The following is a 14,912-nucleotide window of genomic DNA, read 5'->3' on the forward strand; positions in this document are numbered from 1 at the left end:
GTTTAGTTTTATTTCGCGAGGTACAAATTTGTACACAACCCAAAACTTCGGGCATGCGCAGTCTTCTTTATCCTCTCAACGAGGCAAAATGGCAACTCATTTGTTGAAGGTCACGAATAATCTTTCAAAAGTGCTAGCCAAATCAACACGAGTAAGTGTACTATGTTGACTTTGTTGTTCGAAGATCCAGAGAATTGTCACGATGAAAACGGTCATCGCTACATATTTCCATTTGCACAAAAATAATATAATCAGACGACAGTTCTGAAGATAGTGTCGACTAAAAATCAAAAAACGAACGTGACAAAATGAAAACATGTAACCGGGTCTGATTTTGGCAGTTTAATAATACTCGGATGACCTGTCTAATATTGTGAACCTCACAACCTCTCTAACAAGTCGAGAGGGTGTCAATTTATACGTAGAGACATTTATAGAGACGTGTCATGACAACACCTACGGAAACATGCAACAAAATGAGTGAATGGCATCAGACATGCATGTCATGTTAAATCAAATGTTTTGGTTTTTTTTAGCCTAGCTAGAAATCCTAGGAAGTAGAAGGATGTTTTTGAGTTCTTTTTTTTACTTTTTTTTTTTATCAAATTCCAACTGGTAAGGGTTCTTTTAGATGCACGCCAATGTGGTGCACAGGACCTTGTGGTTTGTTTTTTTGCCCTATCCTAAAGACGCTGTCCCTTGTCAGCCCCCCCCGTCCTACACTACTGACAAGGGGGAACCACAGCGGAAAATCCAGATGAACTTTCTTGGCCAACATGGGATCGAACACGGGACCTCCGGGCTAGCGAGCCAACGTCTAACTCACTGAGCTACCTGCCGTTCCCAACTTGAATGTAATGTTTCCTTTATATACTGTCACAAACGGGTGGTACTTTTTACCGCCGACCAATACTTTTACTGCCGACCGTCGTGAAATTACTGCCGACCAAATACTTTTACCGCCGACCACATTGTGATGACTTTCGACCGTAATATAATTGCCACCGACCAAATACTTGTTACCGCGGACCAAATGCTTATTGATTCCTTGTCACCGCCGACTATTTTACGGTTGGTTTTTTTTTTTATAAAAAAGAATACAACAAGAATGTTATTTTTTATTTGAGGTATAATCACGTACAACTGTCGAAAACATTCATATATATTTTAAAGAATATGGGAGGACAAAACTACAATTTAGATATTGAAGGGCAAATATATCAAGATTGTTTCAGCTACTGGTTATAAATAAATAACATTTTAGGCCTATCTTCTATTGTTGCGAACACTTCTACACCTTTTGGTTTGATGGGTTTTTTTGGCTGGTAATTTTGCTTTCTTTACTACACAAAACTTTTTGTTTGTTGAACAAACAATTTCTTCTTCGTCGCTTCCTTTTCGAGTCTTTAAGAAAATTTGCAAAACATTTTTCTTTTTGCTCTTCGCTGAAACAGCGACACTTTTGTTCAGAAATAGAATATGCTTTATAGCGACCACAAAGTTCATAATCTCCAGAAAAATACAGGGTAGATCTTAAATTAATTAATTGAAAATTCACACACATATACTACAGCTTCTCGATTAATTCTGGAGCCTTTTGGGGTTTCCAGTCAATGGCACATTTAAAAATATGGTTTGCGGATTCCGCGTTGTTATTTGTCCATAATTTGACTTCGTCACCTTTTCGGGTGAAATATGACACATGTTTTTTTAATGTAGGATTAATCTTACTTACAGTTTCGTAACGATGCATAGTAATAATGTCCGTGGGTTTGGGAACTAGTGGTACAAACAAGGTTTTGCCATCTGAACGTTTTCTCTCACAACATTGTCCCACTTTTTTAAAAATACACCCAAAATTATCAGCCAGGTAGTCTTGGGAATGACATCTCCCCTTTCCCAAATCCCAAACACCACAATCGTCGTAATAAGTCATTCGTTGTCCCTCCCCTTGTCTTTCTAAATTATCTGTATTATTTACTAAAAACCACACATTAGACTTATCACCTGGGGGGGGCTTTCCTTAAACGCATATTCTTTTTCTATAATCGCCTTATAACAGTTCTTTGCCGACATGAACTTATTGTTTTTTTTAAACTTTGCACATTTATGGGACGCGGGAAAGAATGAGAAGAAAAATCCATGTCGATGGGTTCCGTTTGAATTGGCGTCTTATCAAAAATGTCTGACATTCGCTTGTCGTCACATTTCTCGGGAGATGTAAGGGAGAGATCTGGGAGGGGTTTGGGGATATTTATGGAGGAGTCTGTTGATATTGTTGAGCTGTATAGCTTAGGGTCAAAACTAATATTTTCTGGTGGAAGAACTGGTTTAAGTAGCACGAAATGGGTTGGTGACCAATAGCGATTAAGACGGAGCACCAATAGTATTTGTCCACATTATTTTAACCTCAGGAATAAGATGGGTCTGAAATACCATTAACTGGGGGGAATACAGAATGAATTGGTGCTTTTATAACATCAGCTGCAGCCATCATCGTCCAAACCGAGGAATACAAGGAATCATTAAGCATTTGGTTGGCGGTAACAAGTATTTGGTCGGCGGTAATTATATTACGGTCGAAAGTCATTACAATGCGGTCGGAGGTAAAAAGTATTTGGTCGGCGGTAATTACACGACGGTCGGCGGTAAAAAGCATTCAGTCGGCGGTAAAAAGTACCACCGGTCACAAACTGTAAGACAAGACGTATGATTTTATTCCATTTACATGAAAATGCTACTAAGAAGACCTGGTTATCCGGAATATCACTGACTAGTTTCATTCGTATTGAACTCTTTCGACTGATATGGACTCTGGTGGGCGTTTATTTTTACTATTTCTAAAATCTGGTAGGGTTATAGTTTACACAAATTGACGGGTTACTGGGTCAGTGTGTCTTGGGTTAGTCTCTTAGTGGAGCAGGTGAATTTACTTGAATGTAGTTTAATTTCCAGTAATTTATAGTTACAGTTTGCTGCTTATCCTGCCAGTAAACGATGGAGATCAGCTCAGGCCGCTTCCTATGAAGATACCATCCTCAATGTACCTGAAACAAAAGTATCCGTTCTAGACAATGGTGTAAAAATTGCAACTGAAGACTCTGGAATCCCTACCTGCACTGTAAGTTCACTTGTCTATAGATTCTTGCTTAGGTTGTTAAAGCAAGTAAATAGATTCATTATTCAGATCATTTCTGATTATAAATATTATTTAGTAGTCCAAAATGTCTTATTATGACTATTTTAAATGCTTGAAGCCAAGGCTGAGTCTATCATCCTAATAACAGGAAGAATCAAATGCTTTGAACTAAAAGTTCAGAAAATAATCGAAAGAATAAGTTGAATTTATAAAGTAAAAAAACTTGTGACTATATTGGTTCGGCCCACTGCAAGAATATTTTTAGGTATTTCCATGCATAACAAAGCTAGCTGTAAATAAATGATGAAATTATTATTAATTTGATTTTACGCAGGTTGGTTTGTGGATAGATGCTGGTAGTAGATGGGAAAATGAGAAAAATAATGGCGTCGCTCATTTCTTGGAACATATGGCATTTAAAGGGACGCAACGAAGATCTCAGACCGACCTTGAACTTGAAGTAGAAAATATGGGTGCTCATCTTAATGCCTATACCTCTAGAGAACAGACTGTTTATTATGCCAAATGTTTCTCTCAAGATTTACCTAAAGGTATTTCATCATAAAAATATTGATTTCTCTCTTTCAGCTACTTATCAATAGACAAATTAAAGCCTCGTGCAATTTAAGTGAACTGAAGGAGATGGCACTGTAAAAAAAAAAACCAACAATAATTGATGACAATTGTGTTTTTTTTAAATACCGCATTTCTCTTATTTCCACTTTTTATTAAAAGACATGGGTCACGGTGGCTAAGAGGGTAAGATGCTGGCTCGTAGCCTGGAGGTTGGGTGTTCGATCCCTGCATTGGTCGAGAAAGTTCATCCACAATTCGGCGTGGTTCCCCTCTTGTCAGTGATGCAAAACAGAGGGCCTGACAAGGAGAGCTGTCTAGTCATTCGGATGGTTCGGAAAACTGTACACATTGGGATGCACGTAAAAGATCCCTTGACAGTTGGTATTCTATATAAGAGTAGTGCCGCTGTCAAGGCAAAATTTCCCTCAGCACACTGTATGGCGTATGCCCTTCTTCATTAGCCCAGTTCGAAGCAGAACAGTAGGACGTTAGCCCCATTTCATTTTATTAAAAGAGAAATAATTAAAGCCTCATGCAATTTAAGTGAACTGAAGGAGAGTGGCACTAAAATAAAGAAACGATAATTGATATTTGGTCATTTGCATTTTTTGTACCAGCATCATATGGGCTCTTTCATCCAGACTGTAGTCCAATTTGTGGGCTTTATATATTACGGTCAGTAAGACATCTTGGTTTAAATCACAGTCTTGTGCACAACAAGGAGTAGGGTCTCCTGTCTGGGTATCGGGGTATTCTCTTATTGTTTTAAATTGATATTTTTCAGCTGTAGATATCTTATCAGATATTATCCAGAATAGTAAACTAGGTGAAGAAGAGATCGAGAGAGAACGAGGAGTTATTCTACGAGAAATGCAGGTTACTTGATTTATTCGTCTAATTGGTGTCGTTTATTGTAATGCAAAAATATAACGTAACTTAGAAGATCTTACAATTAAGACTCATGTTCGATCCTTGCACAGGCCGAGATAGTTCAACGGGATATTCAAACATGGTTTTCCCTTGTCAGTGGTGCAGGACAAAGTTACTGAGACTGACATGGACAGCTGTCTAGTCTTTCTGATGGGATGAAAAACCACGGTCCTGTATACACATTGGTGTGCACTTAAAAGATCCCTTGGCAGTTTGAATTCGATCTGAGGGTAGGCCATAGTGTCGCTGCCCGGGCAAAATTTCCTTCATAGCACCCTGTATGATGCATGCCCATCTTCTCCAGCCCAGTCAGAGCAGAAAAGTAGGGTGTTAAACCCCATTTCATTTCATCATACAAATAAGTTCCGAAACCAGGACAGAACAATTACCATCTGTGTTGGGTGGCCATATGGTTTAACACATGTGCTTTAGATCATAAGGTTGGTCAAGTGGCGTGCTTACGATTACCCTTGCTTGTACATGACAGGGAGTAGGGTCACCTGTCCAACCTCGTGGGGCCTCTGGTTGTCTCCCACTTCTTAAGATCCCTTTTCCGCCAGAAAATATTGAAATGAAATTGGACCATATGTTAATCCCAAAATTACCTGGTTTGTGTCAAGTGCACCTTAAACCCAATTTCTTACTCTTTTTATCGTAATGCAAAAGTATTATGAAACTTTAGAAAGTTGATTGAATAAGTACCAAAACCAGGATATGACCATAACAGATTTTAATTACCCTTTTTTTTTTTCTCAGAATAAATACATTCAATTATTTCATTTTCAATTCTGTACTTTTATTTTTCTCTAGGAAGTAGAAACAAATCTACAGGAAGTAGTTTTCGATCATCTTCATGCCACAGCCTTCCAAGGAACAGCTCTAGGAAGAAGTATTCTAGGCCCAACAAAAAATATTCAGTAAGTTTTTATCCGTTGGTTTTTATATACCAACACCGATAGTATAGTAAACGCTCTAGGTGTCAAAGTTAGCACAAAGTATTTATGTTCTTGAGGAAAAAAGGCTAACACTTCTGCAGTGTTTGGTAAATGCAACCCTTATCTTCAAAAGAAGAATAATGTGAAAGTCTTTATGCCCTGCTTAGATAGCTTGGCTGCTGTGGACATATATTTTGTTGGGGGGGGGGGTCACGGTGGCTAAGTGGGTAAGACGCTGGCTCGCTAGCCTGGAGGTCGGGTGTTCAATCCCTGCATTGGCTGAGAAAATTCATCACGATTTTCAGGCGTGGTTCCCCTTGTCAGTGATGCAGGACGGAGCGCCTGACAAGGACAGCTGTCTAGTTGTTCCGATGATACGAAAAACCGAGGTCCTGTGTACACATTGGCATGCACGTAAAAGATCCCCTGACCGTTGAAATTCGATATAAGAGTAGGCCTGCTGTCCGGGCAAAATTTCCTTCATAGCACACTGTATCGCGTATGCCCTTCTTCATTAGCCCAGTTCAGAGCAGAACAGTAGAACGTTAAACCCAATTTCATTTCCATAAAAATAAAATTTTAGGAAAACATTTGCTAGCTTTTGACATATTGAATTATAGATCTTGTGGGGTTTTTTTTTTCAGAACTATAAATAGAAATGATTTAGTAGAGTATGTCAATTCACATTATAAAGGTCCTAGAATAGTCTTAGCAGCTGCTGGAGGTAAGTTTATAATGTTTTAAGGCAGGACACTACCTTATATAGAGTGATCTGTCAAATTTTGATATCGGCTAAAATTGCCCAAAATAGTTAAAATTTGTTGATTTTTCAAGTCGTGTCCAGCCTTTATATTATATAGTGTTAAATATTTAGTCATTTATATAGGTAAATCAAACTTTTAACTTTTAACTTGCTTTTTCCATACTCAATTTTTCACCCATATCAGGTCTTAGAAAATCAAGTTCTCAAAATCTATGAGAGATAATGGTCTCTTCTTTGGAATACGATTAGTGCTATAGCTACTGTGTGCAATAAGGTGATTTTCAAAGTGTTTGTTATACATTTGGACATTTTATTGTACAAAATCTTTTTAGTGGTGTGTTCGGCCACACCCACTTGTTTTATGTGGGATGCAAAATGTTCTTTATTAACATTCAAATAGTAAAATTTATGCCTTATTGCACTCTTTAATGCCTATATATGTTATTCCAAACCACAAATAGTTTGTTTCAATAAAATTGTTGAAGATTTTGATTTCCTAACATAGCCACCATGAATATATAAAAAAATCCAATATGGCCACTATTTCCATGGCAACAAATAAACATTTTGCGCTCAAATTATCAAATCTGATTTGGGACATCATATACTAATATTACACTAAATGGCAAGTTTCTGTTAACAATGTAAAATTCTTAGGTAGTGTCCTGCCTTAACATCCAGTACTAAATATCAATTCTAGTTTCATCATTGATCAATATTTTACATCCAGTATTAAATATCAATACTAGTTTCATCATTGATCAATGTTTTAACATTCAGTAATAAATATTCATATTTACGGATTGATTAGTTGAAACTTTCGGCATTTTACAAATCCAGCCTTCACTTGACTCTGGTTGCGCTTCCAAGGCTGATAGGGAAGGAGTGTCTAGTCGTTTAACAAAGGAATGAAAAACCAAGGTCCATTTCTATATGTATTGTCATGCACGAAAAAGAAACTGTCAGAGTGGAAATCAAAGAAGAGTAGGTGGGCAAAATATTCCTACCTCACGGTTAGTTATAGAAATAAAAATTAACAAATGGTTGTCTGAAAATGACTGGAGTATTGGGTTCACGTGATGATACATACCATTTTGCAAAGAGTTAACAAATTGACATTGAAATTATATTTTTGTTTTCTGTTGTGTTTTAGGAGTAAACCATGATGCTTTAGTAAAATTAGCTGATCAACATTTTGGAAATATAACAGCTGGTTATGATACTGATATACCTCTAATGGAACCATGTAGATATACTGGCAGTGAGGTAAAACTCTTTAATATTATGCCAATCTGATTAAAACACAGATCCTGTTTTGTTTTACTGGTCTTTACTACACTAGGATCTGGAAGAGTTGTTATATAACACAGGTTCTAGTTGATGTGATGGATTAGCCAATGAAACAGTCTGTTACGACGAGCTTTAGGCGCGTCTTGCACAGAACTGTAGGTATCCTACTAGAAACATCAACGCTGATCGGTTAATCAAATATCTGACATCATAGGGTCAAAAGCCGCTTGTATGAGCCCTGGCATGACCCCCCACTACAACTGGTCAGATCTACATGTAGTAAAGACCATCTAAAGTATAAAAAAACGAAACGAAATATAGATCTGTATTTTAATCAGATTGGTATTATGCAGTAGTGGTGGCTTAGTTAGGCGCTGGCTCATTAACCAGATTTAACCTAGAGGTCCCGGGTTCACTCCTTGTGTTGGCCGGGAAAGTTCCTCAGGATTTTCCGGTATGGTTTCCCCCTTGTTAGTGGTGGATGGGAGGGCCTGCAAAGAACAGCGTCTATTTGGGGTACACTTTGGCGTGCACGTAAAAGAACCTTGACAGTTGAAATTCGGAGTAAGAGTAGGCCATAGTGCCACTGTCTTGGCAAAATTACCCTCATAGAACACTGCATGGCATATGCCCCTTTTCATTAGCCCAGTTGGAGCAGAAAAGTTAAAAAGTAGAGCCCATTTCTTTTCTTTAATATTACGCTAGTCTAGATGTCCATATGGACACTTGTCAGCATGATTTTATTTACATTCACTCCGTCCGATTCAGACTTGCACTGAACGGAGGAAGTCAATATTTACATCTCAACGAAGCTAAAGAGTTACTTATCTTCACGCCAGTATATGCTTTTGTATATTGGCTTTAAAATTGAAAATAATTTTAAGTGTATCCTGAAAATTAAAAACAATTTTTAGTGTAACCCGAAAAATGAAAATAATTTTTAGTGTAACCTGAAAACCTAAGATTTGAGGTTCTTATTATTCTACATATAATATATATTGTTATTTTAAGATTCGTGCCAGAGATGACAACATGCCATTTGCCCATGTAGCGTTAGCTGTAGAAGGAGCAGGTTGGTCTAATGCTGACAACATCGCGCTGATGGTTGCAAACACACTCATTGGTAGCTGGGACCGTTCTTTTGGAGGTGGACCTAATCTTGCCAGTCCACTGGCTTCTCTTTGTGCTGAAAATAACTTATGTCATAGTTTTCAGTCCTTCAATACCTGTTACACCGACACTGGGCTGTGGTGAGTAATAATTGCTACATTAAATAGGGAACCATTGGCTAACCTACCATTTTGTGGCCTTGAAGCTTGAATTGTTATTTTTGGACCTTTCGTACTCAGCAACAAGGTCTGGGTAACCACTTAATCAATGGGGTACAACAGATATTCACCCTCTAAACCTCCCTATTCTATGCAGTAACAGCCCTGCCACTACAGTAGTCGTAAATATTTACAGGATGCCCAGTGATAATATAGTAACTTCTCCCCTTAAAAATGAATAATCAAGACTATGTTTTTTATCGTACCAACTTTAGTAATGATGATCAAGGCCAGGCCTAAAATTCAAACGCTAATATATCGGTTCAGAGCGGAGCAAATTGTCTGAAATTTTCATAATATTCCCTTTACATTATCTAGTTTTAACTATTGTATTGAGAACTGGCAGCTCTTTATCGAATTTATCTTTAAATGTCTATTTTATCATGACTGGTAGTCTTGTTTATCAATAAGATATGTTATAGGAAGGACAACTCGTTAATATTATTCTTTGTTATATTTACAGGGGATGTTATTTTGTAAGTGATAAATTACATATAGAAGAAATGTGCTACTATATTCAACAAGAATGGTAAGACAATACCCACAATAGATCAGATTATTTCAAATATCTATAGATCAGGCCCCGAGACTATGTACTAGTGTAACTGATTTTGTATTTATATTAACAGGATGAGACTATGTACTAGCGTAACTGATTTTGTATTAATATTAACAGGATGAGACTATGTACTAGCGTAACTGATTTTGAAGTAAACAGAGCTAAAAATCTATTGAAGACAAATATGTTATTACAGTTAGATGGTTCAACACCAGTTTGTGAAGATATTGGAAGGTAAGTAGAGTATAAAATCAGATTTGGTGTTTCCTTTTCTAGTGGCCGGGGGGGATGGCCGAATGGTTAGCACATGCGCGCTGTATCACAAGGTTTGTCATTGAGTCTCAACTGGCATGGTTTTGATTCCCCGGTTGTACATGACGAGGAGTAGGATTGCCTGTCTAACCTCATGGTTTTTTTTCCGGGTCCTCCGGTTTTCTCCAACTGCTAAAGACCCCTACCCACAAGCGAATTATTGAAATAAAATTGAACCATATGTTAGTCCCGAAATTACTAGTTTGTGTCAAGTGGATGCTTAAGCCCAATGAACGCTCTCGCTCTCTCTCATGGCCAGCACCTGTCTCTTTGATACTTGGTACATGTAAAAGTTGACCAACTCATATCCATGGAGAAAATTAGAGAAAAGTGACATATTAATACAGCTACACACTAAAGTTAATATCCAATTGTCTTTAAATTGATACCCAGTATTTGCGGTCGTGAGTTCAAGAATCCTATTGATTTTCATTGATTTACGATAATTACTGCCAGAGTTATCGCCCTTGATCACTTTGAGAAATCTTGTGGACGCTCTAGTTACATATTTAAATTGTCATGCTTTCTCATATTTCTAGGCCCTATTCGAGTTTAGTGGGCATGCAATAATGAAGCTGGTCCCAGGCATCGCCGAACGTCTGCACGTCACTGCTGCCACCATGACTATTGGCACACATTCCTGCAAAATAAAGTATTGTGTTAATGTGAACATCAATCCCCCATCTTATGTCATTTGTGTTTTTATTTCAGACAAATGCTCTGCTATGAACGTAGAATACCTTTACCAGAACTGGAAGAGAGAATAGAGGTGAGTATACAACTACAGGGGCGTATCTAGGAATTTAGCAGGGGAGGTTCATGGGTGGAGACAACATCCAGTTTGCATAAAGTCTGGTCGATTAAGTCAAGAATTTGATAAAATCAGACGATAAAGTGGAGTCAAAACAGCTGCAATACTTTGCGTCTGAACTGTTTTAATTAGCTTGATAATACTACTGAATATAACCATTGAAACAGATTTATAAAATGAAACAGGGTTTAACATCCTACTGTTCTGCTCCTACTGGGCTAATACTGGCTTACAACATACAGTGTGCTATGAGGGAAATTTTGCCTGCCTACTCTTATATCAAAGTCCAACTGCAAAAGGATCTTTAACCTGCAGGGGGGTTTGGATGGCTAAAGACCCCTACGCGCATGCGAATTATTGAAATAAAAAAATTAAACCACGTTGGTGTGTACACGGCCTTGGTTTTCCGGACCATCCGAACAACTAGACAACTCTCCTTGTTAGGCTCTCTTTCCTGCACCACTGACAAGGGGAAACGACGCTGGTAAATCCTGATGAACTTTCTCGGCCAACACAATGATCAAACTCACGACCTCCAGGCTAGCAAGTCAGCGTCTTACTCACTTAGTCACTGTGGCTCCTAAACAGATTTACAGTTACATTATGAAGTGCTGACACAACCCAAGAGTTTTATTTGTAATAATTTTGTGAACGGTTATCAGGCCTAGAAATTATGGTTTTAGCTGTAGCGGACAAATTGGCTCTTTAACCTTGATATCCTGTGTTCAATCCCGATGTTGGCCTAGAAAGTTTATCGGATTGGCAAGGGACAACGTATAATCAATTGGATGGGATGAAAAATTGAGATCTTGTTTACACCTTGATGTGCATGTTCAAGAACCCTTGACAGTTGGAATTTGATATAAGAGTAGGTTGTAATGCCGCCATCAGGGCAAACTTCCCTCATAGCACACTGCATTGCCTAGTGCCTCTCTTCATTAGCCGTCAGTGCAGAACAGTAGAATGTTAATCCCTGTTTCTTTTCATAAAATGACGGGGCTGGATGGCCGCATGGTTAGCATGTGTGCTGTATGATAAGGTCTGTAATTGAGTCAACTGGCATGGTTTCGATTCCCCGGTTGTACATGACAAGGAGTAGGGGCACCTGTCCAACCTTGTGGGTTTTCTCCGGGTCCTCCGGTTTCCTCCCACTGCTAAATACCCCTACACGCAAGCTAATTATTGAAATAAAATTGAACAATATGTTATCCTGAAATGACCTAGCTAGTTTGTGTCTAGTTGACGTTAAAAACACCATTTCTCTCTCTTGTCATAAAATATACAGATGGTGTTAAATATATAATATTATATTATAGGCTGTTGATGCTGAAGTTGTACGTGAAGTATGTCTTAAATATATCTACGATCAATGTCCAGCTGTTGCTGGAGTTGGTAAGTAATAATTAATAAACTAAAATTACAAAAATAAAATCCACTAGCAAAACACATGGGGATTTTATTTTTAGATTATTTTTGAAAGATTGTTTCCACAGGCAAGCCTGGATATAAGGCACCTGTCACAGACTTTGTCCGTCTCATATTATCATGTAACATATTATATATACCAAGGCTTGCACAGACCTTCATGTCTAAAAAAAAAAGTCATGTGAAGCTGACAAAAATGAAAAATCACTCTCCTGGAATTAAGGACATGAGATGACACGTGTAATCATATGTAATGCTATTTATTATTATGTTTCTTTTATATTTTGAAGGATGCACTTTGATAATTTCTATATTTAATTCACATGTACCAACATTGCATAACAAAAATAAAAATGATTGGGGAGCAGAAGTTTAGATTTGTCGTTGATTTCTTTAAGTATTGTGGTTGGTGCAAAAAGTAAGCCATTAAACCCCATTTTATTTCATTTCACATTCCCATTATTGTAATCCATTTGATTGATAGTGTATCATAAATTTCTCACCTTTTTATAATTTCAGGTCCAATAGAACAGTTACCTGACTACAATCGTACTAAAGCATCAATGTACTGGTTAAGATTATAAAACAAGTATCGGCTAGTTTCGTTTTTTTTTTTTAGAGGATTTCTATTTAAAGAGATATCAAGATGTGATAGTGTTATTACTACAGACTGTGTTTCAAACAAAGACATCTAACATCATCATTTAATTTATAAACTCCGATGTTTTATATGAAATAAAACACCACAAAAGATATACAAGAAACAGAGTGTATATAATATACAATTATTGTTCAAATAAATTGTGAAGAATTGTAAATATTATAAATCTCTTTTCTTTTTATGTGTGTGGAAGAAGAATTGATTAAAAATCAAGTGCTTACTTGTGTCTGTCCGTTCGTCTGGACGCATCTGACTTCTTCTGCATGGAAGGAGGGGGGGGCAAATGGTTAGCATGTGCGCACTGTATTATAAGATCTGTCATTGAGTCAGCTGGTGTAGGGTCGTCTGTTCAACCTCGTGGGTTTTCTTTGGGTCCTCCGGTTTCCTCCCACTGCTAAAGCCCCCTATGTGCAAACGATTTATTGAAATAATATTGAACCATGTGTTAGTCCCAAAATTACCTAGTTTGTGTCGATTGGAAGTTAAACCCCATTTCTCTCCCTCTCTGCATGGAAGGGGTATGGAAACCCTGTGGTGTCAATTGAGGGATCTTGAAGGTTATGGAAACCTTGTGGGGTCTTTATTGGCATGAAAGCTGTGGGGTCTTTAAAGGTATATAGAAGACTTAGGGTGTATGAGATGTGCGGTCTTTTTAAGGCATGGAAGCCTGTTGTATGAGCTGTGGGATCTTTTTATGGATATGGAAGCCGTGGGTGTAAAAGCTGTAGGTTCTTTTAAAGGTAAGGAAGATCTGGGGTTTGAGCTGGCTGGTCTTATAAAGGTACCGGTATAAAAACCCTGTAATAGGGCTGTCATGTTTCCTGCGGCTTCTCCAGTTTCCTCCCACTGCTAAAGACCCCTACGCGCAAGCAAATTATTTAAAATAAAATTGAACCATATGTTAGTCCTGAAATGACCTAGTTGGTGTTGAGTGGGCATTAAACCTGTTTCTCTGTCTCTCTCTCTATAAGGCACCTGTCATAAATATCCTCAGGCACAAATTAGGGTCTTTGTTGGGTCTTGGTATGAAAACCCTGTAAAATAGGGCTGTCAGGTCTTTTTAGAGACCAGGAAATTCTGGGGTATATGAGCAATGCCAATGGGGTCTTTAAATTAGATGGAAATCCAGAGATGTATGAGCTGTTGGGAAATCCTGGGGTGTATGAGCGGTTTGGTCTTTTGAGCAGTGGACACATTAACCGAATGGGTGGACACACTAGCCGAATGCTTCGCCCGATTCACCAGTCGATTGCATCACCTTTCACGTCACATAATTAAACATGGCAGCGTCTATGTCTTCAAACAATCACGTGACTTCTCGATATGAGTGGATACACTCGGCCGAATGCTTCAGCGAAGCGGACACACCAGGCGAATATATCAAACCTGTTTGATTCTGGCGAATCATTCGGCCGAATGACAGTGGACACACTAGGCGAATTTTGACGCTGATTGATTCGGCTTTAAAGGTATGGAACCCTGTTATGGGGTCTTTTAAAGGTAGATGGAAGACATGAGGTGTATAGGCTGTGAGGTCTTTAAAAGAAGATGAAAGACATGGGGTGTATGAGCTGTGAGGTCTTTAAAGGTAGATGGAAGACCTGGAGTGTATGCTCTGTGCGGTCTTTTGTAGTGTATGGAAGACCTGGGGAGTGAGATGTGAGGTCTTTTAAAGGTAAGGAATCCCTGCTGTAAGAGTTGTGGCTTATATTTAAGGGTTCTTAATGCATTTTGAAACAAACTGACCAGAACTGGGTCGAATGAGGTCCCAGTTTGAAATAGGGTAATTATAAGCTTTGGGTGTAAGAAACCCTTGGGTGTAAGAGCTGTAGACCCTTTTAAAGGCCTGGAATACCTGTTGGATATGAGCTGTATGGTATTTTAAGAGTATTAAAGCCCTGTAGTAGGGCTGTGGGGTCTTTTAAAGACATGGAAATCCTGGGGCGTAAAAGCTGTATGATATTTTAAAGGTACCGGTATGAAAACCCTGTAATAGGGCTGTCATGTCTTTTTAAAGGTGGGGGTTGGATGGCCGAATGGTTAGCATGTGCACGCTGTATCACGAGGCCTGTCATTGAGTCAACTGGCGTGGTTTTGAATTCCCGGTTGTACGTGACAAGGAGTAGGGTTGCCTGTCCAACCTTGTGGGTTTTCTCCGAGTCCTCCGGTTTCCTCCCACTGCT

The 14,912-nt window shown here is 38.4% G+C and overlaps 1 protein-coding gene across 1 annotated transcript; it reads left to right on the forward strand.

Moving 5' to 3' along the window:
* Positions 1–29: 29 nt before the first annotated feature.
* LOC126828087 (mitochondrial-processing peptidase subunit beta) lies at positions 30–9,642 on the forward strand. The gene is made up of 10 exons (XM_050557665.1): positions 30–151; positions 2,966–3,121; positions 3,474–3,690; positions 4,500–4,591; positions 5,456–5,562; positions 6,225–6,304; positions 7,497–7,609; positions 8,645–8,883; positions 9,425–9,490; positions 9,591–9,642. The coding sequence occupies exons 1-10, from the start codon at positions 89–91 to the stop codon at positions 9,640–9,642; spliced, it is 1,185 nt and encodes a 394-aa protein (XP_050413622.1). The 5' UTR covers positions 30–88.
* Positions 9,643–14,912: the final 5,270 nt, after the last annotated feature.

The sequence above is a fragment of the Patella vulgata genome, chromosome 7 (assembly GCF_932274485.2).
Source record: "Patella vulgata chromosome 7, xgPatVulg1.2, whole genome shotgun sequence".
Taxonomy (NCBI): domain Eukaryota; kingdom Metazoa; phylum Mollusca; class Gastropoda; family Patellidae; genus Patella; species Patella vulgata.

Bases quoted from the DNA above. Each gene is read 5' to 3' on its own strand.
- LOC126828087 (XM_050557665.1), top strand. From the start codon at position 89: ATGGCAACTCATTTGTTGAAGGTCACGAATAATCTTTCAAAAGTGCTA. The intron at 3,122-3,473 runs GTAAGTTCACTT...GATTTTACGCAG, and splicing joins CTGGAATCCCTACCTGCACT to GTTGGTTTGTGGATAGATGC. The intron at 4,592-5,455 runs GTTACTTGATTT...ATTTTTCTCTAG, and splicing joins TTATTCTACGAGAAATGCAG to GAAGTAGAAACAAATCTACA.